The sequence below is a fragment of the Oncorhynchus mykiss genome, chromosome 2 (assembly GCF_057628025.1).
Source record: "Oncorhynchus mykiss isolate SJ-2025 chromosome 2, ASM5762802v1, whole genome shotgun sequence".
Taxonomy (NCBI): Eukaryota; Metazoa; Chordata; class Actinopteri; order Salmoniformes; family Salmonidae; genus Oncorhynchus; species Oncorhynchus mykiss.
Genome location: NC_143023.1, coordinates 92,691,560 through 92,718,642, shown reverse-complemented (window position 1 = coordinate 92,718,642; position 27,083 = coordinate 92,691,560). Strand labels below are relative to the sequence as shown.

Below are 27,083 nucleotides of genomic sequence, written 5' to 3'. Positions count from 1 at the left end.
CTTCACTACTATGTCTAGTCAGCTTCTCTACTACGTCTAGTCAGCTTCTCTACTACGTCTAGTCAGCTTCTCTACTATGTCTAGTCAGCTTCACTATATATGACTAGTCAGCTTCTCTACTACGTCTAGTCAGCTTCTCTACTATGTCTAGTCAGCTTCTCTACTATGTCTAGTCAGCTTCTCTACTAAGTCTAGTCAGCTTCTCTACTATGTCTAGTCAGCTTCTCTACTAAGTCTAGTCAGCTTCTCTACTATGTCTAGTCAGCTTCTCTACTACGTCTAGTCAGCTTCTCTACTATGTCTAGTCAGCTTCTCTACTATGTCTAGTCAGCTTCTCTACTATGTCTAGTCAGCTTCACTATAATAGGTCTGTGCATGGCCTCAGTGCAATGTGCAGCTATCAACTCTACATCAGCAGTCCCATTCAGTGGTGTTTTTCTCTTGGTCAAGTAACATTTCCTATAGCAAATAGTGAAGACAGGTACAGCCCGAGTATCTTCATAGTATACATACATGATGCACAAACTATGCAAATATCAATTTATATCAGCTTTTAATAATTAATAATTTAATAATTACAGAGGCTTAGTCAAAACATGTGACTATCAATTGCTAAAAGATTTCAAATATGCTCTATAGGAATATGGATTATAACACAATTAGTTATATCAATTTTAAAAATAGAGACTTGAAATCCTGTTACATGTATAATTATTCACCTGGAAAATAAAAATAACATCTACTTGAAACAGAATGTATATTATATTGCTTCTTAACCATATTTCGCTGCTTTTCAGAAAACCTAACCACACCTCAGGGTTGATATGGCGACAACACAGATAGGAATATACCCTCATGATAAAAATCTCTACATCATCAAAAATACTGTGTTCCTTCCTGTTCCTGTGGTTCTTAACATAAGATCTCATCTCAAAGTGTGCCCTCAAGTCGAAAGATGGTCGGAGTCATTACCATAGAAATATAATTAATTCTATATCTACGGTTTCTGTGGACTATTTCTACGGACTAGAACTTTAATGCTGTGATGTCATGCATATCAGTCATCAGACATATCAAGGTCAGTTTTCCCCCTATCAAACCAATAGATCCCACGCACATGTAGATTCGAAATAACCTTCCATAAATACTGTCATTGGGATTTTAGCTAGCACCCACATTCTTTTACTCGAGAAATTCAAATATCAAGAAGTTTAAACTGTTAAGATCCGGAATATTAACCCAACGCAAACTGAGTGGAAAATAAAACTTCAGCCCGTTTCAGACAAACTCAGTGAAAAGTGTAATAAACTACATTTTAAACTCATCCACATTATGATGAGTGAATTTCTGCCTTTTTGGACTTACTCGTGATAGTATGAAGAGATCCTGTCTCGAAAACATGGAGGGAAATGATGCTCAACTCAACTAAATATAAAGTTTTGATCTACATTTGGTTGAGTTGTCAACTAACATGAATTCAATGTGAAATCAACCAAAAATGTAATGTCATTGGATTTAGGTAAAAAATACTAAATTCCTTTACGTTAATTACTTTTTTTTCAATTCAAATCACTTTTCTACGTTGATTCAACGTCATCACATTTAATTTTGGGGTTGAAATGACGTGGAAACAACATTGATTCAACCAGTTTTTGGCCAGTGGGTTTTGAGCTTTGTGGATGCATACAAATGTCTTTCTCATCAACAAAACACCATCATAGATGAAATACGTCTCTAATACTTAAATTATCATACACAAAAAGTAAACATTCCTACCAAATTGATTCCTAGTGGTATCTGCATCTCTCTTTGCTTGCCAAACAAGTTGATCTCTGCTCCTTCTGATACCAGGTTTAGTGTTTGTTCACCTACTTTTTCCCATATAAGTGCATTCTGATATCTGTCTTCAAAAACATCCTTACTCTGCAGTGTTGGGGTAAATTCCTTTTCAATTCAGGAAGTAAACTTTAATTCCATTTCCAATTTTACACAACGCTTCTCGTTGCAAAAATTGTAGAATTAGAAATTTAGTTTACTTCCAGAGTCCGCAAAATGACGTTGAGTGAGCAGCACCGCAGAATCTGCGATGAGCAAGATGCAAGACTCCGCTCTCACACAGTATCTGTGCATGTGCTCTGGTTCGATTCATGCACTTACAACGTGGTAGCCACAGGACCAAAACAGCAGAGAAGCTGAGTGTCGCAATCAAACTCTCTAAGTTGTCGCATAAAATTGACCCACTATGCTGTTTACGTTGTGCATCTACGTCATATCGCTGACCCTACCTTTAATTGAAATGGAATTGACCCCATTCATTCCTGATAGTGTCTTCAATCCTAAAGTCCTAAACATCAGTTCAGGGTATACAGTAATAACCTAATGTGATAATGTATGTATTATTCCTCTCAGAGGACATAGAAGACTGTGAAAGAAATCATGACGGTTGATGATAACGATTGGAAAGCCCTGACTGCCAGTGCCAAGCACTCTGCCATGTCATGTTCAGGAGACTACAGTAAGGGGAGCTGTTGGCACACAGTTCAGCTTCTTGTGGAAGACAGTATAATGATTTATGAACAATTTAATTTACATTTTCAGTACTGTGTTTAAAACCCTCAAGTAAACATGACCAGTAGTAAAACAGCTATTGAAATAAGGTTGAAGGGCAACAACTTTGCTACTGTACCAATTTAGAAATTATTTTAATCTTTGATTTCCTTTTCTGGGTATAAATGTCTGTGTCTGAGAATACACTGTATGGTCTCTCAAATCAACCTACAACCCAGTGAAAAGGGATAGAGAGAAAGCTTATTTTCACAGGCAGAAGTGCACATACATACTGTAAATGTTTTCCCCTTTTTCCTAAAAAGATATTCCCCGCATAATTTCTAAATGAGAAACAGTAGAATATGAAACCCCTACGAAGCTGGTTCTGGTTATGCATTTAAATTAGGTTGATTTCAGAAGTCCGTAAATCCCATAGCGATTAAGCTGCTGTTGTGTTTGATAGTGTAGTATATTCCATATCACAGCCACATCCCGTGTATCTACTTCCTTCCTTCCTTCCTACTGACAGAGCAGCTCTGCCTCACCTGGGACCACTCTATCCCACTCTGGGGGACCTTCTTGCTTATTCAGGAAACTGCAGTGCTGTTTCAAGTTGCAATTTCTTCAGGATACATGAGGATATTCCTAAATTTCAACAAAACAAGCATCATCATAACAATTATACAGTAAGTATAGTTTAAATAAGTCAACATAAATAAAAATGATTGTTATGGACATAATTGATAATTAACTTAGAAGCCTGTTGTGAAGTTGTAGTGTTGGAGACTCAGAGACCTCATCACCCTCCTCACTTCTCACCTGTCCATCAGAAGTTTCAAAGCTCTCTCTATGTTCATCCGATGTCCGACCCTGGTCACCCCTAGGTCTATGAGGTCGTCCTTCTGCAGGCTAGGCAGGTGGCTGCCCTCGATGTCGTTGTCCATAAAGGTGTCTCTGTGCTCCGCCAGGTTTAGGCTCTCCAGCCAGTCGGCCACGTCGTGTTTGCTCCACATCAGAACCGGCTTGGTGGCAAAAGGCTTGTTGGAGACGGCCTGGATGAGGGTAAGGGGGGAGGGCGAGCGGCTGCTCCCCGTGCCCAGGCTGAGAGGGGGGGTGGGCAGGCCGAACACGTCTGAAAGGGTGGGAGAGGTGGCAGGGAGAGAGGAGGCACAGCCGAGGCCTGAGTCTGGGGGAGAGAGGATGGGGCTGGGGGCTCTGTGGTGGGAGGGGCTCTCGGTCTGTCGGTTTGGAGATGGGGCAGGCACGTTTGGAGGGAGCTGGGCAGCAAAAGAGACTGTGGTATTCCGCTGTGTACCTGAGGAGAGGGACCCACTGTCCGGACCCCTACAGAAAGTACAGAACACATTAAGTTACACTGACCTGACAGACCTACCGGAGGATTAATATACTGACCTGTCAGACCTACTGGAGGATTAATACACTGACCTGACAGACCTACCGGAGGATTAATACACTGACCTGACAGACCTACCGGAGGATTAATACACTGACCTGACAGACCTACCGGAGGATTAATACACTGACCTGACAGACCTACTGGAGGATTAATACACTGACCTGACAGACCTACTGGAGGATTAATACACTGACCTGTCAGACCTACTGGAGGATTTATACACTGACCTGACAGACCTACTGGAGGATTAATACACTGACCTGACAGACCTACTGGAGGATTAATACACTGACCTGACAGACCTACTGGAGGATTTATACACTGACCTGACAGACCTACTGGAGGATTAATACACTGACCTGACAGACCTACTGGAGGATTAATACACTGACCTGTCAGACCTACTGGAGGATTTATACACTGACCTGACAGACCTACTGGAGGATTTATACACTGACCTGACAGATCTACACACTAACCTGACAGTCCTACTGGAGGATTAATACACTGACCTGACAGACCTACTGGAGGATTTATACACTGACCTGACAGACCTACCGGAGGATTAATACACTGACCTGACAGACCTACCGGAGGATTAATACACTGACCTGACAGACCTAACGGAGGATTAATACACTGACCTGACAGACCTACTGGAGGATTAATACACTAACCTGACAGACCTACTGGAGGATTAATACACTGACCTGACAGACCTACTGGAGGATTAATACACTGACCTTACAGACCTCCCGGAGGATTAATACACTGACCTGACAGACCTACTGGAGGATTAATACACTGACCTAACAGACCTACTGGAGGATTAATACACTGACCTGACAGACCTACTGGAGGATTAATACACTGACCTGACAGACCTACTGGAGGATTAATACACTGACCTGACAGACCTACTGGAGGATGATACACTGACCTGACCAACCTACTGGAGGATTAATACACTGACCTGACAGACCTACTGGAGGATGATACACTGACCTGACCAACCTACTGGAGGATTAATACACTGACCTGACAGACCCACTGGAGGATTAATACACTGACCTGACCAACCTACTGGAGGATTAATACACTGACCTGACAGACCTACTGGAGGATTAATACACTGACCTGACAGACCTACTGGAGGATTAATACACTGACCTGACAAACCTACTGGAGGATTATTACACTGACCTGACAGACCTCCCGGAGGATTAATACACTGACCTGACCAACCTACTGGAGGATTAATACACTGACCTGACAGACCTACTGGAGGATTAATACACTGACCTGACAGACCTACTGGAGGATTAATACACTGACCTGACAGACCTACTGGAGGATTATTACACTGACCTGACAGACCTCCCGGAGGATTAATACACTGACCTGACCAACCTACTGGAGGATTAATACACTGACCTGACAGACCTACTGGAGGATTAATACACTGACCTGACAGACCTACTGGAGGATTATTACACTGACCTGACAGACCTACTGGAGGATTAATACACTGACCTGACAGACCTCCCGGAGGATTAATACACTGACCTGACAGACCTACTGGAGGATGATACACTGACCTGACCAACCTACTGGAGGATTAATACACTGACCTGACAGTCTTTCCCTAAAACACCACCAACTCCTTCAAAACTGCAGACTGGAAGGAGGATTCCGTGTGTGTGCGTGTAGCCGTGTGTATGTCCATGTGTGTGTGTGTAGCCGTGTGTAGCCGTGTGTGTTTGTTTATGCGTGTGTGTCCGTGCATGTGTGTGCGTGTGTGTGTCAGATGAGAGTGAAGAATAAGAGTATAAAAATGATCTATTCTTTCCATTGGAAGTGGGGAATTTATTCTAAATACAAAGAAACTAACAGTGTTTTCCTTCCCATAGAAAGGGACATCCATTTCTTTGATAGTGTCAGAAGATCTCCATTCATTTATTAATGTATCAGGTTGAATCAGGTTAACCTAATATCTCATCTGATCAGGTTTGTTCTGTGCTCTGCAGTATATTCAGCATGAACCACACTGGTAGCAGAGCTTTGGTGGTACAGCCATGACTTTTAGAGTTAGCCTCATCTGGTCTGCTCTGTAAATAAACACAGCTTTCCATAATAAATGAGTTTGTTGCTATCCCAGAGGAATGCTGTAGGGTGGAACGCACAGTGTCTGTAAGAAATGCCATGCCGGCTTACGTAGCCTGCTGTACAAACAAGATATATGCCAGTTACACAAATAGACATACCGTACGCACAGCGATAAACAAACGTACAGACAGTGACCTGCATACACAAAAGTGTTTTAAATACACACAAATATGCATTCATACCTGCAAAAACCAATTACACAATAACAGCCTACAATCATACATCCCACACATACACCACTCCATAGCCTACATCTGTTGGAGCCTCAATGTATACACACACATTCATATCTACTCTACGATGACAATCTACTTCTAGTGATTTGCGGTGACTGGTAGAGGAATGAAGAGGAGGGTTAACTGACGAGAAAGGCCCATTGATATTTGACCAACTCTGGGTTTGTTGAAATGACAGACGATTGAGAGACAGGTTACACACACACCATCCACCCCTGTTAAAACAAACTGTGGAGGCATCTCAAATGGCACACTGTTCCCTATTCCCCTATGGGCCCTGGTGCACTAAGTAGGGAATAGGGTGCCATTTGGCACGCAGTCTCTGTGCTATTTTGAACCGTGCTGCTAGCGACACACAGTGACACACCGCTCACCCCTTCCTTCGGAGGAAAGCGCTGTGGCGGTTTGGTCTCTATGATAATCAGACTGGCATGACGTTGTTGCTCATCTACTCCTCAAGGCTGCTGCTCTCATTATTAGGTTGCTAGGCAACTCCTTCTGCTCTCTGGCAGAACACACACACACACATGGAGTAGCCTACCTTGATCCAAAAACAGTCCTACATCCTGAGGAAGAAGAGTCTATCCCCTCTCCTGGCTTTGGTGTCCTGTCCTTGTTCTGCATGTCCTGGGGGTTAGAGCCTGGAGGGTCTCCCCATAGCTTGGAGGTTCTTTGAGTTGGTGTTCTGGGGGGCTCTGAGGAGACGCTGGCCCCGGGGGGAGGCGGTGGGACGGAGGAAGGTGCAGCAAAAGTTCTTATGTTCTCCTCTCTATCCATCAAGGCAGGGTCCTTGTAAAGTGCGTTGCTCTTGTTTGCGGCAGGTTGCCTGGTTCTTGACTTTGAAGTCCGGTCCACCAGAAAGGCCTGTCTGTCTGCATAGACTGTACATGTGTTGTCCAGCACCTCGCCACCCTCGGACGACAGCGTGGAGATACTGGATACGGTGGACATAGTGCTTGTAGTCTCCAGCTGGGGGTCTCCAATACTGCGGCTGTCCGGCTCCACATCAATGCCAGAGTCACTGATAGGATCGTAGCTCTCCAAGAGGGCGTGGGGGAAGCAGGGGGGCGTACAGTTGGTGAGCACCGCAGGCCGTTTGATCATAGTCTGGTCAGGGTGGCCTGGGGTGTTACCGTGATAGGGATAGAAGGGGGCTAGAGACGATGGTGCCCTGCCAGCGTTTCGTTGCTGTTTCAGGAGCTCAGCAATCGCCCCCTTTTGGTCCTCTGGGATGTCGAAGCTGTTGGCGAACTCGAGCGGCGGTGGCAGTGGGTCAGCAAAGAACTCATCGTCGATGTCCACGGAGGGAACGCAGGGTGGAGGGGGGATACCGAAGGGTAGTTTGACCGGCTCGTCCACTGAGGTGACGGTGATCATGGTCTTACTACCTCTGGGTCCAGGGCCCATAGAGTGGGGGTTATGGGGGTTAGGGGAGGCCATTTTGAGGATGTTAGGTTGGTTGGGGTCCCGGAGCTCACTGGGGGTGCTGTCTGGACTGACCGCCGCGTCCCTCTCCCCCTCAGACAGGTTATTCTCGTCAGTGGTGTGGACCATCAGCAACCCAGGTGACTTCTGCTGAGACGTGTCACCAATGTCTATCAACATGTTCTTCTTCTCCTCTTCTCTCTGAGGACGGGATAGACTATTGTCCTTGTCTTTGGCCAACGGGTGGTCGTATTTGGACTCTGTCTCGTACTTTGCCTCTGTCATCTGCCTACGAAGCCCCGCCCTGCCCGGTCGACCCATGGTGGCGGTCGAGGAGAAATTTGCGCCCATGCCGGTCCTCAGCTTGGTGTCGATGAACAGAGGCTTGTTCAGGTCAGGTTTAGGTGGTTCGGTCTTCAGCGGGAGTGGCTGGGACTGCTCTCTCATGGCCCGGTCCCGTGCAGCCAGAGCCAGGGCCAGAGGGGAGTTGGGGTCCAAAGGCTTCCCTGTGACTGGGTGGACGTAGCGCCCACTACTGGAGGTATAGGTCTTGGCGGGCAGACTGACCGGGCTGTGGTGGCCAGTGCGCGTGTGGAGCGGCTCTCTCACAACAGTGGTCTCCGGGGTTTTGAAGACCGTCACGTTACCCCCTCTTCTGGGGATGCTGAGTAGTGAGGCAGGTGGGGCCATGAGGCGACGCAGGCGCTCGTCACTACTGAACATTCCCTCGTCAATGGACTTGGAGTGGCGGAGGCGAGGCGCAGGCGCGGGAGACGAGTCTTCTTCACCCTGGTCAGTGAACCTGTAGGATGGGGAGTTCTGGTGAGAATCCACCATCCTCATCTCACGTTCCCGCACTGCGCCCGCCATGGCCGTGGCAAAGGGACTGCTGGGGTTGTGTCCGTCGTCCGGACGGAGTTGTCCCGGGTGGTCATGGGATCCAGTCTCTATCTCCATGCTGCTGCCCTGGCTGCTCTTCCCACTGCTGGATGTAGACGGCTCCTTGATGATGATGGTTGGGATTTTAATGGTGCAGGTCTTCTCTGGGCTGTCCTCAATCTTGTTCTGCTTCATCAGCATGCCCTTCCTCCTCTGAGGTTTGTTGGGGGCAAACAGGCCCAGGTTGCCCATCTTCCCCAGGTCTGAGTATGGGTTCTCTGGGATCTGGGCCCTGCGGTTCAGGAAGCTCTGCTGGGCTGTGAGGCCTTGGCCTGGACTCTGGCTACCCTGGTGGTGGTGGTGGTCCTCAGACTGATACTGTTCCGACTGGGGCTCTGTGTGGTACATACCCCCCTGTTCCCTCCATCCGTCACCGCCGCCCGTGTTGGGATCCCCCCCTCGCTCAGGGGCGGTGCCTTTGGGAACAGTGTGTCTGATAGTGCCGTAGCCTCTGCCCTGGGGGTTGGGGTCGTTGTTGTAAGGGGGAGATGGAGGAGAGATAGCGGGAGGGGGTGGGATGTCCTCTGTTGTGTCTGGCATTGATAGGCTCCTGGTGAATTTCAACATGGGAGGGGTCAGGAACTGAGGGGCGTCCTCTTCTGTTATTCCTGAAAAAGAAACATACGTTGACTATTACTTTACATTAACGGCAATTATAGAATTGAAACCTTCAAGGGTGTGTGTGCGGGAAAAAAGGTAATTGAATACAGATGTGTGTGTGAGTGTGCATGCCTGTGCACGCATGTGTACTGTATATAAGCGTGTGCTGTCCAGTATGTATGCAGATTAAATATTTAGCATGGACAGAAACATGTTGAGATGTAGTTACCAGATGTTCCTATGGACTTTTGTCGTCTCATGGTCCCCTGTCTGTTTGGCACCCCCAGGAAGGGGCCTCGACCTCTGGGGCTGCCTGGCTCTCTGGGCTGGGTCTGCATCGACACGTCCTGACTCTCACACATGGACTGTAACAAAGAGAGGAGAAGAGACTGAGCCTGCATGGGAAACAGTCCATCAGTTTATAGACCAGTTAGACTTGTTAGAATGATTGTTGATGTACATTTCCTTTCATTTTATTTATCGTTTATTTCATAGCCCTTTACATTCATACCCATATACGGATTGAAAATGGCAGATTTCAAATCAAATAAAATTGTATTCACATTTCCATATCATACAACTGATGTAATATACACTGTCAATGTTTATGATGACTATGTTAGATGTCCAGTTACAAGATGACCTGGCGTCATACCCTGGGTTGTTCTGAACAGAATGAGACTGTTTGTTGTATTGTGAAGGAAGTGTGCAGTGGACCACACCTGAATGCACTTATGACTCCATTCTACGCGCATCAAAATGATGACCTGCTTCTCTGAATTGCCTTGTGAAAGCCTAACACTGTACTTTCTAATTTAGCTAGTCATGTTGGCAAGAGAGCAAGATTAAAAATGATGCTTACCTGACCCAGATTTCAAATTTATAATGGATGTTTATGGATTGAGTAAACAACAACAGTAATTGTGTAAAGGAGGGGATGCAGGGCTAGATTCCAAACAAAACAACTATTTGCTCTAGTTGTGTGCTTGCTCTAGTTCCTCAATGGCATAGCTTGGAGTCATAAAAATGCATTGAAATGCATTATGAACTGTGCACACTTTGGAGAGGTGTGTGGCCACTTAGAAACACCAGTTAGACCTCTCACTTTTATGTTGCACCTACTGTACCCCAAATTTTCCAAGAATATTATTATCATGTTACTGAATGTATCCAGATATTTTTTACATTTTGTTATCAACAAATGCAGCGAAAAGTACAGTAAATGTAAAATGCATATAAAATCAACAGTGTAATGTTTGGAGTTAGTCTTGTGTCAGGTGAACTGTTGTGTCCTCAACTATGGACTAATCATTTTCCCATAATTTCCAAACTGTTCCCTTTTAATCGCTACCATGGTTACGCATACGCTTTAAATATTTATTCCATAAGAAACATGTCAATTTAGCCCTATCCCCCATATCGGGCAATTCCCACGAGTGTAAGAGGTTATTAACCAAACACATTTATTTGTCCTCTGCTGCAGGTCAACTTGTGAAAGATCTAATGGAAAAGATAGAACATGAAGCTGTTTAAACCTAAATACTAGTTGAGAAGCAGGTCAGGGCCATGAACAGCTCCTAACAGATGAAGTCCATCAGAACCATGAACACCTCCTAACAGATGAAGTCCATCAGAACCATGAACACCTCCTAACAGATGAAGTCCATCAGAACCATGAACACCTCCTAACAGATGAAGTCCATCAGAACCATGAACACCTCCTAACAGATTAAGTTCATCAGAACCATGAACACCTCCTAACAGATGAAGTCCATCAGAACCATGAACACCTCCTAACAGATGAAGTCCATCAGAACCATGAACACCTCCTAACAGATGAAGTCCATCAGAACCATGAACACCTCCTAACAGATTAAGTTCATCAGAACCATGAACACCTCCTAACAGATGAAGTCCATCAGAACCATGAACACCTCCTAACAGATGAAGTCCATCAGAACCATGAACACCTCCTAACAGATGAAGTCCATCAGAACCATGAACACCTCCTAACAGATTAAGTTCATCAGAACCATGAACACCTAACAGATGAAGTCCATCAGAACCATGAACACCTCCTAACAGATGAAGTCCATCAGAACCATGAACACCTCCTAACAGATTAAGTTCATCAGAACCATGAACACCTCCTAACAGATGAAGTCCATCAGAACCATGAACACCTCCTAACAGATGAAGTCCATCAGAACCATGAACACCTCCTAACAGATGAAGTCCATCAGAACCATGAACACCTCCTAACAGATGAAGTCCATCAGAACCATGAACACCTCCTAACAGATGAAGTCCATCAGAACCATGAACACCTCCTAACAGATGAAGTCCATCATGCACTTCCTTAACCAGCCAGCTTAGAGCAGTAAATTGCAACAGGCAATGGTGCACCCATCAGCATTCTCACAGCATAGATCTCTATGGTCTTACTCCAGTGTCACATATCAGCATACTACACACACAATAATGAAATGCATAGCGCACAACAGAGTAGTGTAGATAGTAGTAGAGTAAAGCCTGGTTAGTGGTTATACTTACATTCATCTCTGGGTTCATGGCCAAGCACCTGCTGTTGGGCCGCGTTTTGACCGTGTTTGCGACCCTTATGTCAGTGTTAGAGTTGTCCCACGTGGGCTTCTGAGGAGGCATGTTCTCTCCCACTTTATCTGGAACACAAAGACAGACAGAGAGACAGACACCGCTCCACTGTGAGTATAGGATACCATAGCCTACACTCTACATCTGTCTCCAAGCTAAAACGAGCCATCATCTCAGCCAATGACAATCCATTCCGTCAGTCAGAATGAGAAATCAAACCGAGCATAAAGGAAAAGGGAACAGAAATAGTCACACTGACATTGGTCAAAGTTAAAGCCGTGCAAGCTAGCTATCACTTTCTTTTGGTTCTATGATTTAGCCGTTTTGGTCTGTTTTTAACTCCTTGGTTGCATCCTAAATGGCATCCTATTCCCTATCCAGTCCACTACTTTTGACCAGGGCCCATAGGGCTCTGTTTAAAAGTAGTGGACTATATGAGTCAGGGTGCCGTTTAAGACGCAAACCTTAAATAATTGACAATGAGTGACAAGAAGTTGGTAAGACGGCACAAACTGATCTGGACCAGGCTATGGTTCAGCGGCAACTGCACAACCAACATGCTAGTGTTTTTTCATTTTTTTCTTTCTTTTTTGAGCGCTCCCATGCATGGGACGATTACTTAGAGTGACTGAGAATACAATCCTCTTCTTTAGACGCTCATTATCTGAAGACTGATCATCTAGAACAGGAAGAAAAGGCAGTTCAGATAGGGACATCCATACGATATCTATAGTTATTCTGTTTATACATTCAAACACCCTTCTCTCTCACTGCTGTCAAAAACCTGTGAACTGAGGAGAGAGGGCTATAGGCTACATCCTACTGTCTTCATGAAATACATTATTACTGAATTAAATCTAAGAGCAGGTTGACATTTAGTGTCATGAGTTTTGTCCTGAAGGTAGAACTGAGTAATTTCCCTTTAGATAGGCCAGCTGCAAAGTTAAAATGGTCTATATTGTAAAAATTCATGAAAATAAGGTTAGCATAGCATAAGCATTAAGGTTAGCAGTGTGGTTAAGGTTAGGGTTATGTTTAAAATCAGATTTTAGACTTTGTGGCTGTGCTAGCTAGTGACCACTCTGCAGAGCTGCCTCCAGAACAAGATTCATGATGAAAAAGGCTAACCTGCTAAGAGCTGTTTATGTTTGAAGCACATTGTCTGCTATTAGTGTATTAATAACCTTTATCGAAAGACACAGTGTATGACAAATGATAAACATGATTGTTATCTCTGTTTAAACCCCTGTTGACAAAACGGCTTCATACAGTAATACTCTGATCCTTCTGTCTGCTTACTAAGCTCACAGACTTGACCATGTGTGTACTGTATAATTAAGATGGAGAAGATTCCAGTGCTGTCTAAAAGCATTCTCACCAACACTGGCCACCCAGCTAGAGCGGTCTCTTTCTCTGTCACATCCGCTGATACAGTAACATAGCAGTATTTATGGCAGTAAGAAACCCTGGTGGATTGATGTGAATAAGCCACACATTCTAAGACACCTCAGTGTCTGGTGTCAACATGTATTCTAGACTTCTAGAAGCATTGTGGCAAATCTCCAGTGTTCTGGTGTGAAGCAGTGAACACAGAGCGAGGCCGTTACAGCTGAATAATGTGCCTAAGACTAGGCAGCAGCAGGACTGTACACTCTTAGAAAAAAAGGTGCTATCTAGAATCTAAAAGGGTTCTTTGGCTGTACCCATAGGAGAACCCTTTGAAGAACCCTTTTTGGTTCCAGATAGAACCTTTTTGGGTTCCATGTAGAACCCTTTTCAGAGGAAAAGGTGCTCCTGTGGGCCAAAGAACCCTTTTTTCTAAGTGTATTTAATATTTTTTTGCAGGTAGAATGCTCTCCTGCTATAGTTGACAATGCACTGTACTCTATGCAGCATTATTGCCATGGCAACATCTTGTTTCTGTATGCGTATGAGTCAAATGCCTATTTGTAATGGGCCCATTGTATAACAGTGTTGTGCCCTTAAAGTTAAGTCTGTAGTGTATTCTGAGAAGGCAGCTACCTACTCTTTGATATACGCAGCTGACTGTTGTGCATTAACTCTAGGTCTTCTAGTTATCATCCCATAAAGGTGTTTCAGATCATTTTATCATTACAGAAAACACTACAACCATTTTAGAATGTTACAAATCTGTGGTTAAAGTAGAGGGATGCATCCTAATCCCAAATGACACCTTAATTCCCTTTATAGTGCACTACTTTTGACCAGAGCTCATAGGGTTTTGGGAAAAAGTAGTGGACTATATAGGGAAAAGAGTGCACTTTTGGACACATACAAGATCTCTGCTGTTGCTTTTTCCTGATCTTGCATAACTGTCTAAAAGAGGGCCAGAACCATGAATAATGCATGAGAATAGCACTGCGCTCTCACACTGCGCTCTCACACTGAACTGAAGTACGTAGGCTTTGCTGTGAAAAGTTAGTGTTTAAAAAGGTTATTGTTCAGAAGGGCATTTTCATATGCTCTTCATTTTTACGACACCCCTGTTTAGGTTACAACCCCTAGACAACAAACACTAGTTCACCTTCATACCCACTAAATGCCCTCTAAAGTCCAGTGAGCATGCATGTAAAGTACACTGAGTATACCAAACATTAGAAACACCTTCCTAATATTGAGTTGCGCACCCCCCCCCCCCCCCCAATTCATCGGTGCACGGATTCTAGAAGGTGTCGAAAGTTCCACAGGGATGCTGGCCCATGTTGACTCCAATGCTTCCCACATTTGTGTCAAGTTGGCTGGTTGTCCTTTGGGTGGTGAACCATTCTTGATACACATGGGAAACTGCTGAGCGTGAAAAACCCAGTAGTGTTGCAGTTCTTGACACAAATTGGTACACCTGGCACCTACTACCATGCCCTTTCAAAAGGAACTTGCACCTTTTGTCTTGCCCATTCACCCTCTGAATGGCACACATACACAATACATGTCTCAATTGTCTCAAGGTTTAAACATCCTTATTTAACATGTCTTCTCCCTTCATCTATACTGATTGAAGTGGATTTAACAAGTGGCATCAATAAGGGATCATAGCGTTCACCTAGTCAGTCTATGTCATGGAAGGAACAGGTGTTCTTAATGTTTTGTCCACTCAGTGTCTAGCTAAAGATCTAGTGAGTGAGAGAACATATCATCAAGTATATAGCATTTAATCTAATTGAACACAATCATAAACAAATAGGTATCTAGTAAATCAAGTCAAAAGAACATCAGTTGTTTTGTACATGTACTGTATAAAGCATGCCGATCACACTTACCACCCATTTTTTTCCTCAAAGTGGCTTACAAATGAGAAAATAGAAAGAATTTATATAGCAGATGATCAAAAGTAATCAACAAAATAATCTCTCACCATCAACACAGGATATTATGCAAAAACAGTGTAATATTGTCATTTAAAGCTGAATTATATTATAACCACTACTGACCACTACAGGCCTAGTTGTATTTTCATTAAGCAATTGTATACAAGCTTCCAAACATGCCACTTGCCCCATAGACAAAGAATGACCAGTAATCCTACAGACAAAGTCATAGAATGACCCGTAATCCCATAGACAAAGACATAGAATGGCCAGTAATCCCATAGACATAGACTGGCCAGTAATCCCATAGACATAGAATGACCCGTATTCCCAAAGACAAGACAGAATGACCAGTAATCCCATAGACAAAGACATAGAATGGCCAGTAATCCCATAGACATAGAATGACCAGTAATCCCATAGACATAGAATGACCAGTAATCCCATAGACATAAAATAACCAGTAATCCCATAGACATAGAATGACCAGTAATCCCATAGACATAGAATGACCAGTAATCCCATAGACATAGAATGACCAGTAATCCCATAGACATAGACATAGAATGGCCAGTAATCCCATAGACAAAGACATAGAATGGCCAGTAATCCCATAGACAAAGACATAGAATGGCCAGTAATCCCATAGACATAGAATGACCAGTAATCCCATAGACATAGAATAGCCAGTAATCCCATAGACATAGAATGACCAGTAATCCCATAGACATAGAATAACCAGTAATCCCATAGACATAGAATGACCAGTAATCCCATAGACAAAGACATAGAATGACCAGTAATCCCATAGATCTAGAATGACCAGTAATCCCATAGACATAGAATGACCAGTAATCCCATAGACATAGAATGACCAGTAATCCCATAGACAAAGACATAGAATGACCAGTAATCCCATAGACATAGAATGACCAGTAATCCCATAGACATAGAATGACCAGTAATCCCATAGACATAGAATAGCCAGTAATCCCATAGACATAGAATGACCAGTAATCCCATAGACATAGAATAACCAGTAATCCCATAGACATAGAATGACCAGTAATCCCATAGACAAAGACATAGAATGACCAGTAATCCCATAGACCTAGAATGACCAGTAATCCCATAGACATAGAATGACCAGTAATCCCATAGACATAGAATGACCAGTAATCCCATAGACAAAGACATAGAATGACCAGTAATCCCATAGACATAGAATGATCAGTAATCCCATAGACATAGAATGACCAGTAATCCCATAGACATAGAATGATCAGTCCAATCATGATATTTCTATGACCGGCCCTTCAAAAGACATCTACTGCAGAACAGTTGTAAGCGACACGAGTCAGCAATAAGGTAAAAGCTTTTCAAAAGGTGAGTTAAATCAAAGCTATTTTACATACAGCTCTGAGGTAAATCAATCAAACAATCAATTAAATGTCTAAGTAAATTAATAATATATATTTTTAAAGCGTATTAAATGAAATGTATGATGACATGGCGTGGAATTATGCAATTGTTATGATGGTTGAAAACAGTTCAAAACGATCAGTCATGCTGGCTAATGATCTCTTTATCACTTTGGGTGATTCAGCACTGTCCTTCACATGTTCTCTCCAGCTCTCTTCAGATCAAACCCTACAGAGCAGAATAGCTTTGTGCCTTTTTACAAAGTACATCATTGTTCAAGCCCCTTCAAAGAAGAATAAATATAGTCATCTCTTAAATGATGTAAATGAACATTGAAAAATGAGAGAATAAAAAAAGCCAAACAGTGAGATGCGTGCAGCTGTGACCAAACACTAGCTACGGTATACTGCATACCTTTGTCCACTGTAGAGGCAGGTATTGAAAAAAAATCAGGAGTGCACAGTTACTTTTAAAAAGGTTTTCCCGATAATCAAATCACTAAACAAACACACAGAGAACAAACCACAAGCATACAAAATGCATTTGATCTTTTGGAATTCTATTCTCACAGGTCCACAGGTATATGGAGGACGCTTTGCCGATTCCTACCTAGCTCCTCCAGCTCTGAGGTCATGGATTTGGAGCGCATGGCCATGGACAGGGCAGCGGGAGGAGTCCTACGTGGAGGTGTGGCCACTGCAATGACACAACACACAAAAACACAGGTATATTCAAGGATGTGATAGAGTGGACTCTGTTCTGACAGAAAATAATGTATGTTCTACATTTCTATCTGAGAGTTCTGTAATGTTACATCATCCCGTACAGGCCCCAAGTGTGAGATTTATAATAGACAGAACAGGAGTTTTGTGACTCCTTAATTGAAGAGGATGGACTCGTGGTAATGGCTGGAGTGGAATGGTATCAATGTGGTTGATGCCATTCCATTCGCTTCGTTCCAGCCATTATCATAAGCCATCCTCCCCTCAGTAGCCTCCAGTGGTAGACAGGGATGTTTTAAAAGCAGGCAAACTTTTTTTAGATGCCTGTGCTGCAGCAACGCCAGATTGTTCATGTGACAACGTCACAAGTCTCGCAGGGTGACACCAATCAAGCAGGGTGATGCCATGCAAGTGCCAAGTTCAGTAGCAATCTTCTAACAAAAACATCTAAAAATATATTTCCCAAATATGCCCCTGACAGTGCAGTTACATCCACTTTGAATTGGACCTGTGCTGCAGTACAGGTTAACTTTGAATGCCCCAAACTGTAAAACCACCGTCTCAACTTCAAGGCTAAAAAGCACCAGTCAATATTCTTCTAGCAGTCAGCTTCTAGCTTCCTGATACATTACAGTACAGTACAGTACAAGGATGGGCCACCACGGTTTAGAACCACCTGGATTCAAATACTAAAACTTTGAGCGTTTGCTCTAGCCTGCCTGGAGTATGGGGTTTAATGTTTTGGGTCTATCTATTGGTCCATTAAGCCAGGCAAGCTAAATCGAGGACAGATTAAGTATTTCAAATGATTTCAAATAGTATTTGAACCCAGCTCTGGTTTGAGGACCAGCTGGGACCCTCACTGTGGATTCATCCCAACCGATCAGACATTGATCCCACTGGCCAGGTGGTGTAGGACAGAGCAGCAAGGTGAGAAACAGAGAGGATAAGAGGCTTACCTTTCTTCCTGGCCGTGTCATCAGGGTCCAGATTCCTGCTAACTGTCACCACTTTGATGATGAGCCGGTTGCCCCCGTGTCGGATCGTATTGACCACCTGCTTGTGGCCCACCTTCACAACATTTTCCTGGTTCACCTGCAAAACAGAGGACAATACACCTGGGAGTCAGTTCAACATGAACCTTCAGGACTCAATGTAATATCGCAACCCTAAAATACAGCTGTAACAGAACACATTCCATCAGATGTTACATCTCTCAATAACAACTCACTATCAAGCTGATATGAACTCGGGCAAGGTCAACATCACTTCAGGACTCAATGACTGGACAGAAATAGAACATTACAACCCTAAAATATAATTGTAACAAATCCTTATCCCCATGGAAACAACTCTCCATCATCAAGCTCATCTGAAATGCAGCATATCTTCATCACTCCATGACTTAACTTCAGTGTAAAACCACAACCCTTAAAATAGAAATGCAACAACCCGGCAAAACTTGGCAAAGTATTGAGGTTTGACTGAGATTGACGGTGATTATATATCTTCAGTAGATTTTCAGTATTTCCTGCTAGGAGGTCTCTGGTGGTATTTCAACCAGGTTTTATGGACTGATTCCAGCACAGTATTTCCTGCTTGGAGGTCTCTGGTGGTATTTCAACCAGGTTTTATGGACTGATTCCAGCACAGTATTTCCTGCTTGGAGGTCTCTGGTGGTAATTCCAACCATCCTGTATAACAGATGTACTGTACACTCTTAGAAAAAAGGGCGCTATTTATAACCGATATAACCTTTAAAATATATAAATCTATAACCTGCCTTGGAACCTTTTTTGTTCCAAGCAGAACCGTTTTGGGTTCCATCTCGAACCCCTTCCACGGAAGGCTTCTGAAGTTTGTAATTTCCACTTAGAAATGTCAGACCTAATTTTCCTTCACAAAACACTGATCAACTCTTAGAAAAATATCCATGAATTATAATCCACATAATAATTCACATTTCTTGTTACTCAAATTATGACCCTACATCTGTACACTGTGCTGCAATCTAATAAACTGTTAAATGGACTGTTCTCATTCCTGTATTTCCTGGCCAGAGGTGGTCTCTGAGGTGTTCAACCAGCCTGTATTTTCACTGTGCTGCTGTCTAATGAATCATTGTTTCCAGCCACTCAATCGGGTCCTCAAATCAGGCCCAGGTAACTTTAGCCACCGCTAGCTAAAAATGAATGGAAGAAATATGGCATGTGACCAAAATCACCTGAAATCTCCTCAAATCAACTCCATATTTGGTTTGATGTTACGTAAAGATGATTTGGCCTTTTTAATCAATTCCATAGATTTTAAACAACTGTGGCTCTACTTAGCTGAAGTTTGTAGTGGCTGTTTAAAGAAAACCGAACCATAGATTACAATTTCTCCTGGCCCATGGACTACATTCTGGGTGATGAACCATCTAACATCACGTTGTAAAATAGTGTACTACTCCTTTACTGCCTGTCCCACTCTTGAATACAAACATAAAATACTGCTACTCCTAGCCATGTTTTTACTCATCCTCTTCTAATAACACAGTACAGTATGATATCATCCTCTTCTAATAACACAGTACAGTATGACATCATCCTCTTCTAATAATACAGTACAGTATGACATCATCCTCTTCTAATAATACAGTACAGTATGATATCATCCTCTTCTAATAATACAGTACAGTATGACATCATCCTCTTCTAATAATACAGTACAGTATGACATCATCCTCTTCTAATAACACAGTACAGTATGACATCATCCTCTTCTAATAATACAGTACAGTATGACATCATCCTCTTCTAATAATACAGTACAGTATGACATCATCCTCTTCTAATAACACAGTACAGTATGACATCATCCTCTTCTAATAATACAGTACAGTATGATATCATCCTCTTCTAATAATACAGTACAGTATGATATCATCCTCTTCTAATAATACAGTACAGTATGATATCATCCTCTTCTAATAATACAGTACAGTATGACATCATCCTCTTCTAATAATACAGTACAGTATGACATCATCCTCTTCTAATAACACAGTACAGTATGACATCACCCTCTTCTAATAATACAGTACAGTATGATATCATCCTCTTCTAATAATACAGTACAGTATGATATCATCCTCTTCTAATAATACAGTACAGTATGACATCATCCTCTTCTAATAATACAGTACAGTATGATATCATCCTCTAATAATACAGTACAGTATGACATCATCCTCTTCTAATAATACAGTACAGTATGACATCATCCTCTTCTAATAATACAGTACAGTATGATATCATCTTCTTCTAATAATACAGTACAGTATGACATCATCCTCTTGTAATAATACAGTACAGTATGACATCATCCTCTTCTAATAATACAGTACAGTATGATATCATCCTCTTCTAATAATACAGTACAGTATGATATCATCCTCTTCTAATAATACAGTACAGTATGATATCATCCTCTTCTAATAATACAGTACAGTACAGGCTATGCAATTGTGTGGGAAAACAAGAGTGATGACGTCTACTAAAAATAGGATCCCATCAGCTTTCTATAGGCCAGGCCTACAATATCTATTTAAGTGCATAGATTACATGTATTTTTTCCCCTGCTCCTGTCCTGAAACAGGTGCATGATAATGGTCCATTCTAAATCAAAACTAATTTCACACATATATTATTTAGTATATGTAAAGATAAGATTAAATCAATAAAATTTGAATTTTTACATGTGCCGAATACAACAGGTGTAGAGTGAAATGCTTACAAGCTATTAACCATCAATGCAGTTTAGAAAAATAAGTGTTAAGAAAGTATTTACTAAAATAAACTACAATAAACAAATAAAAAATTGCAAATAATTACAACAATAAAACAACAGTAGTGAGGCTATAAACAGGCGGTACTGGTACAGAACCAATGTGCAGGGGTACAGGTTAGTCAAGGTAATTGAGGTAATATGTACATGTAGGTAGAGTTAAAGTGGCTATGCATAGATAATAAACAGAGAGTAGCAGCAGCCTAAAAATGGGGGTGGGGAGGTCAATGCAAATAGTCCGGGTAGCCATTTGATTAGCTGCTCAGGAGTCTTATGGCTTGGGGGTAGAAGCTTTTAAAAAGCCTGTTGGACCGAGACTTGGTGCTCCGGTACCTCTTGCCGTGTGATAGCAGAGAGAACAGTCTATGACTAGGATGGCTGGAGTCTTTGGCAATTTGTAGGGCCTTTATCTGACACCGCCTGGTATAGAAGTCCTGGATGGCAGGAAGATTGGCCCCAGTGATGTACTGGGCCGTATGCACTACCCTCTGTAGTGCCTTGCGATCAGAGGCCGAGCAGTTGCCATACCAGGGGGTGATGCAACCTGTCAGGGTGCTCTCAATGGTGCAGCTGTAGAACTTTCTGAGGATCTGAGGACCCATGCCAAATTATTTCAGTCTCCTGAGGGGGAACAGGCATTGTCGTGTCCTCTTCACAACTGTCTTGGTGTGTTTTGGACCATGATAGTTCGTTGGTGATGTGGACACCAAGGTTGTAGAACCTCTCAACCTGCTCCACTACAGCCCAGTCGATGAGAATGGGGGTGTGCTCGGCTCTCCTTTTTCTGTAGTCCACGATCATCTCCTTTCTCTTGATCATGTTGAGGGAGAGGTTGTTATTGTCTATGACGACCTCCCTATAGGCTGTCTCATTGTTGTCGGTGATCAGGCCTACCACTGTTGTGTCATCTGCAAACTTAATGATGGTGTTGGAAGTCATGCTTGGCCATGCAGTCATTGGTGAACAGGGAGTACAGGAGGGGACTAAGCACGCACCACTGAGGGGCCCCCGTGTTGAGGATCAGCGTGGCAGATGTGTTGCTAGCTGCCGTGATTCCACCTGTCACCAGAGGGCAGCAGAGACAATGATACTCAGGTGTGTCCTATTACTCATTATGATTTCCCTGTTAAAAGAGGTGTGTTTTCTGGTTACTTTTGCAGAAGCTTGAATTGTTTACCTTGTGCGTTTGTTTCCTGAGCGAGTTTTTGAGACTTAGTGTTTGTTGTTTTTTCCAGTGTACTGTGATCCTGTGGCTATTGTTTATCAGTCAAGTATTTATGTTTATCCTTAACCACCGATTCCTCGTCTGGTCTCGTCTCTGCACCTGGGTCCAACCTCACCACGTCACAGTTACCTACCCTTACCACCTGGGGGCGGCCCCCGCCAGGTAGTCCATGATCGAGTTGCAATGGGAGGTGTTTAGTCCCAGGGCCCTTAGCTTAGTGAATAGTCTGATGGGTGACAATATTAGCCTATCACTTGTGAATTATATATTTTCACTTGTGAATGATGCCTAGCTTGTGTGTAGGCAGGCAAGAAACAGAACATGCCTATTATTTGCGACTTCTTCAAATCATAGTTCCACACCTCATGTAGCCTAGCCCATGGGCCTATGTGTTTTGACAAGGTTCGGACATGTATCACAACTAAACTGGCCAAATAACTTCTCACAAGAATCCACTTTACAACTGGTGTAGAACCTAACATGCATACTGTACATAGGCAGCGTGTGAGCTTGATTTCCCCCATAAATATGCACCTCTATAATAAAGCGTTACATGCATAATTACATTTGGGGTCTTTTACACTAATTGATTGCATTTTGGAACACTCGTGCTTATAGCCTACTGTCGTGTGTGCATTGCTGCACTTATTATGTGAAGAAATAGCCTAATATTTTATCAACATTTTAAGCTAAACGTTCTCATCTGGTTCATCAGCCTCATTGCTTTTAAAACTTTTTTGATGCTAGTGGTTGTATTAATTTGGGATATATCGCATCCCACAACTGTCCCAGACTATATTTGGAGTATTTATTTCTCACACAGAAGGACAAGTTGACCAATAGAATAGTTCAACTTTAGTACTACAGGGGATAGTAGATTGCCATAGGCTCGTGCATTTGCTGTTCGTTAGGCTTACTTATCTTGTTGGCTGACAAAAAGTCAATGTGGACAGTTTTCCTATCTTCAATATGCGCTTCAGAATTCGATAAGAAGGAAGTGCGCAGTCGTGTCCTCTGTGTCTGTCTTCATTTGTAGCCTTATTCGCAGCTGAGATAGATGCCTGTGAGAAGAACCCGATCACGTGATGGCCAATGGCTAATTTGAATTGAGATATCTGAGAGAGCCATGTGAGTGAGAGGTGCTTCAGAGCACGCAGACGGGAGAAGAGAATTATTAGTCACACCCTGATCTGTTTCACCTGTTTTCGTGATCGTCTCCACCCCCCTCTAGGTGTCACCCATCTTCCCCATGATCCCCTGTGTATTTATACCCGTGTTCTCTGTCTGTCTGTTGCCAGTTTTTGTTGTTCGTAAAACTGTTGAAGGAATTTAATTCCTCTGTTTTAATTCCCAATTAAAATTAAAATTAAGCATAAACATAAATTCATAAGAATTTGTAAGACCCTTATTTTATAGGAATGGACAGAGCCCTGGTCTTAAAGTCAAGTAACAGCCTTTATTCAAGAGAGTACTCAGTACACACATATTTTACCACAGGTTATAAACAGAAAATGACGTCAGCGTTTTCTAAATGTTCTGTCTCTTCTTGACACTGGTAGAAAGGCTCTATAGCTCTCAAGCCTTCCCTCCTCGCCTAGAGCCAAGGTCAGTCAGTGTAGATAAGCATTCTAGACAGTCTGGAGATATAGTTCATTCATTTGAACCAAGGAACAGACCGTCATTGTTCTAAACTCTTGACCACATTCATACACACATTATCTTCAGTACTGGGATCAAGAAAGAAAACTCATACATATACAGTAACATTTAGTATTCTGATTAGTACATATACAGTAACATAATAGTATTCTGATTAGTACATCCTGATTGAAATGTATACATAGTCATTATAGATAAAAATTCCCTTAACAAAAACCGACCTGGGTTTGTTTCCCTGGTCATGTCTGTTTTCCTGCTCCTGTTTTCTAGTCCTTCCTGGTTTTGACCGTTCTGCCTGCCCTGACTCAGACTGCCAGCCGTTTTGTACCTTACCCGACCATTCTGGATTACTGACCCCTGCCTGCCCTGACCCTGAGACTGCCAGCCGTTCTGGACCCGTTTCACCCTTTCTGGATTACTGACCCCTGCTTGCCTTGACCTGTCGTTCGCCTGCCCCTGTGGTTGTGATAAACTCATGTTACTTCTACACTGGGTCTTACCTAGATGCAAGGGCACAATGGCCACTGACTGGAAAAGGTCTGGATTTTTTTAGGGGGCACTCGGAGGATGCTGCCGGGAAATTCGAGGCATTATCAAGTGCTCGTCAAATTGTAATTGAGAGACTGATGAGGTGTGTGCAGCCTGTGCAAGAAGCAAATCAGAGCTCATGCCTTTCATGCAACTTTTTTCTAATTATCATTAGAGTTGCATCATGCAGCTTTATAATGCATAATTAATTTAACATATAGCCCAACTTTTGTATCACAACTAAAGTTGCAAAACAACTCTAAATGAAGCATTAAGCATAAATTAAGCATATAGGTGGACCAGTTTATTTGCCAACCGTTCAACACAGAATAGCGTACTCCCTCAGAAATTGTTAGGATAAAATATCCTTTCTACTTTATTCAGCTATGTTCAATTGTATTCTTCATACTATAAACTCCTAAAACATATGGAAGAAGGTACTCTGTTCAGATTAGACAAAAATTTAGCTTTTGGGTCATCAAGGAAAACATTATGTCTGGCGCAAACCCAACACCTCCCATCACCCCGAGAACAGCATCATTCTGGCCATCATGCTGTGGGGATGTTTTTCCATCGGCAGGGACTGATCAAAATTGAAGGAATGATGGATGGCGCTAAATAGAGGGAAATTCTTCCAGAGAATTGAGAGGACAAGCAGGACAATGACCCTAAGCATACTGCTAAAGCAACACTCAAGTGGTTTAAGGGGAAACATGTAAATGTCTTGGAGTGGCCTAGTCAAAGCCCAGACCTCAATCCAATTGAGAATCTGTGGTATGACTTAAAGATTGCTGTACACCAGCGGAACCTATACAACTTGAAGGAGCTGGAGCAGTTTTGCCTTGAAGAATGGGTAAAAAGCTAAGTTTATAGAGACATACCCCAAAAGACTCGCAGCTGTAATTGCTGCAAAAGGTGGCTCTACAAAATATTGAACTTGGGTGGGTGAATAGTTATGCACGCTCAAGTTCTGTTCTTTTGTCTTGTTTCTTGTTTGTTTCACTATAAAAAATATTTTGCTTATTCAAAGTGGTAGGCATGTGGTGTAAATCAAATGATACAACCACCTACCCCCCCAAAAAAATCTATTTTAATTCCAGGTTGTAAGGCAACAAAATAGGAAAAAAAGCCAAGGGGGGTGAATACTTTCGCAAGCCACTAACGAGGTCTCAGGACTGGAGGGGGCGTGACGAGATGGATGTCAACCCCCCAAACAGGAAATCTCACCCTTGTCTTTTAATCTGGTTAATTAATCTAGTTATATTTGGACAACAGAGAGTCTGAGACAGAGAGGCCACTAGCCCCACACACACCCGCACCAACACACAGACGCAAAAAAACAAACATGGGGGAGGGGAACCAGATGTTTAATTTAAACAAAATAACATTTCTCACAAAATCAGATCCCAAAATCGGCTTACTGTAATGCTTTATACTGAATGACCCTGCATGCACGGCTTACACACACACACACACACACACACACATTAATTAAGGGAAGAGTGTTGCTCTGTGGTCTATATCCCAATGCGTCATTAAAGCCTGATGAAATTAATGACTTTGTCCCTGATCAGCCAACATGGACTCTACAATACACAGAATGGATTAGAAGATGCTGAGCCCTCCATTTTACTCCTCTTATCTGTTCACTAAGGGTTGCTTTTGTCTTTGGCTGTGTCCCAAGAAAATATTGACACCCTGGATAAATATGAGCATATATTACTGCTTAAAATAAATAATTCAAATACTGAGCTACACTACATGACCAAAAGTATGTGGACACCTGCTCGTCAAACATCTCAATCCAAAATCATGGGTATTAATATGGAGTTGGTCCCGCCTTTGCTGCTAGATGTTGAAATATTGCTGCATGGACTTGCTTCCATTCAGCCACAACAACATTAGTGAGGTTAGCACTGATTTTGGGCGATTAGGCCTGACTCGCAGTTGACGTTCCAATTCATCCCAAAGGTGTTCAATGGAGTTGAGGTCAGGGATCTGCGCAGGCCAGTCAAGTTCTTCCGCACCAAAATCGACAACCATTTCTGTATGGACCTCACTTTGGGCACGGGGCATTGTCATGCTGAAACAGGAAAGGGCCTTCCCCAAACTGTTGTCACAAAGTTGGAAGCACAGAATAGTCTGTATGCTGTAGCGTGAAGATTTCCCTTCACTGGAACTAACGGACAAAGCCCAAACCATGAAAAACAGCCCCAGTCCATTATTCCTCCTCCACCAAACTTTTCAGTTGGTACTGTTCATTTGAGCAGTTAACATTCTCCTGGCATCCGCCAAACCCAGATTCGGACGTCTGACTGCCAGATGGTGGAGTGTCATTCATCACTTCAGAGAACGTGTTTCCACTGCCCCAGAGTCCAAAGGTGGCGAGTTTTATACCACTCCAAGCGGCGCTTGGCATTGTGCATGGTG

General features: G+C 42.8%; 1 protein-coding gene across 2 annotated transcripts in view; it reads right to left on the bottom strand.

Annotated features, from left to right (window-relative positions):
* Positions 1–538: 538 nt before the first annotated feature.
* Positions 539–27,083, bottom strand: part of LOC110502389 (SH3 and multiple ankyrin repeat domains protein 2) — a 154,226-nt gene continuing 127,681 nt past the window's right edge. The window contains exons 5-11 of one of the 2 annotated variants that reach the window (XM_090212646.1): positions 18,373–18,508; positions 17,301–17,387; positions 11,884–12,011; positions 9,560–9,695; positions 6,908–9,338; positions 3,367–3,891; positions 539–3,192 (exon numbers count right to left, since the gene is read on the bottom strand). In XM_090212646.1, coding sequence (XP_090068772.1) covers positions 3,156–3,192; positions 3,367–3,891; positions 6,908–9,338; positions 9,560–9,695; positions 11,884–12,011; positions 17,301–17,387; positions 18,373–18,508 — 3,480 coding nt within the window. In that variant the 3' untranslated portion in view covers positions 539–3,155. Of the gene's footprint in view, positions 3,193–3,230; positions 3,892–6,907; positions 9,339–9,559; positions 9,696–11,883; positions 12,012–17,300; positions 17,388–18,372; positions 18,509–27,083 lie in introns of those variants that run through there. The other variant, XM_036959148.2, reaches the window with a different exon arrangement.